This window comes from Penaeus monodon, chromosome 21, assembly GCF_015228065.2.
Source record: "Penaeus monodon isolate SGIC_2016 chromosome 21, NSTDA_Pmon_1, whole genome shotgun sequence".
NCBI classification, from domain to species: domain Eukaryota; kingdom Metazoa; phylum Arthropoda; class Malacostraca; order Decapoda; family Penaeidae; genus Penaeus; species Penaeus monodon.
This window is the reverse complement of record NC_051406.1, coordinates 20,697,052-20,697,730: the sequence shown is the minus strand read 5'-3', so window position 1 is coordinate 20,697,730 and position 679 is coordinate 20,697,052. Positions and strand designations below refer to the sequence as shown.

General features: G+C 37.6%; 1 protein-coding gene across 1 annotated transcript in view; it reads right to left on the bottom strand.

Annotated features, from left to right (window-relative positions):
- LOC119586328 (metastasis-associated protein MTA3-like) overlaps positions 1-679 on the bottom strand; it is a gene marked incomplete at its 5' end in the record, with an annotated part of 92,111 nt that overhangs the window by 31,600 nt on the left and 59,832 nt on the right. Inside the window, 1 exon segment of the mRNA XM_037935038.1 lies at positions 162-388. Within this exon segment, the coding sequence (XP_037790966.1) occupies positions 162-388 (227 nt within the window).

Genomic DNA, 679 nt, shown 5'->3' with positions numbered 1-679 from the left:
GAGATAAGAAAGGGAAGAAGGAAAAATGTTTATATCCTTTAATGATTCTTGTAACAATATTAACCCTACAGATTTATGAATCCCAGTTTTAGATGTAAAACTTTGATATCACAACAAAAGAGATGATTATCAAGTTATAATAAAAATCAACATTTACTCACCTCTTTATTGAGATAGGCCAAGAGCAACTCTGTCTCATTGAGTAACGTGACAGTGCATTTGCCCCTTATGTGCGTGGCAGGGAGGGTTTCTATCTGTCGGGAGAGGAAGAGCTCGCGGTGCCGAAGTTGATGGCGCTCCCCTGAGTTGAGGACCTCACCAGCTGGAGTTACAATAGTGGACCCAGAATCACCCCCTTCACCTTCACTCTCATCTTCGTCTAAGGCACCTAGTGGGAAGAAAATCAAACCGATCAGACCTCCAGTAAAATATAAATATATAAACAAAATATCACAAATTCAAGAAGTAATCCACATCAATAAAAAAAAAGGACTAGCAATAATACTGGTGTATAATAACAGTGCACAAAAAAATTATAAAATCTAACAAAATATCCAGTACAAAATGTACAAAGATCTGCATTTGTGACACTATGTACAAATAGCAATACAATCAAATTTGACTAATGAGACCAAAATTGAGAGTGCTGACTTTCTTGTGTGCACATGTCCCCCCTCCC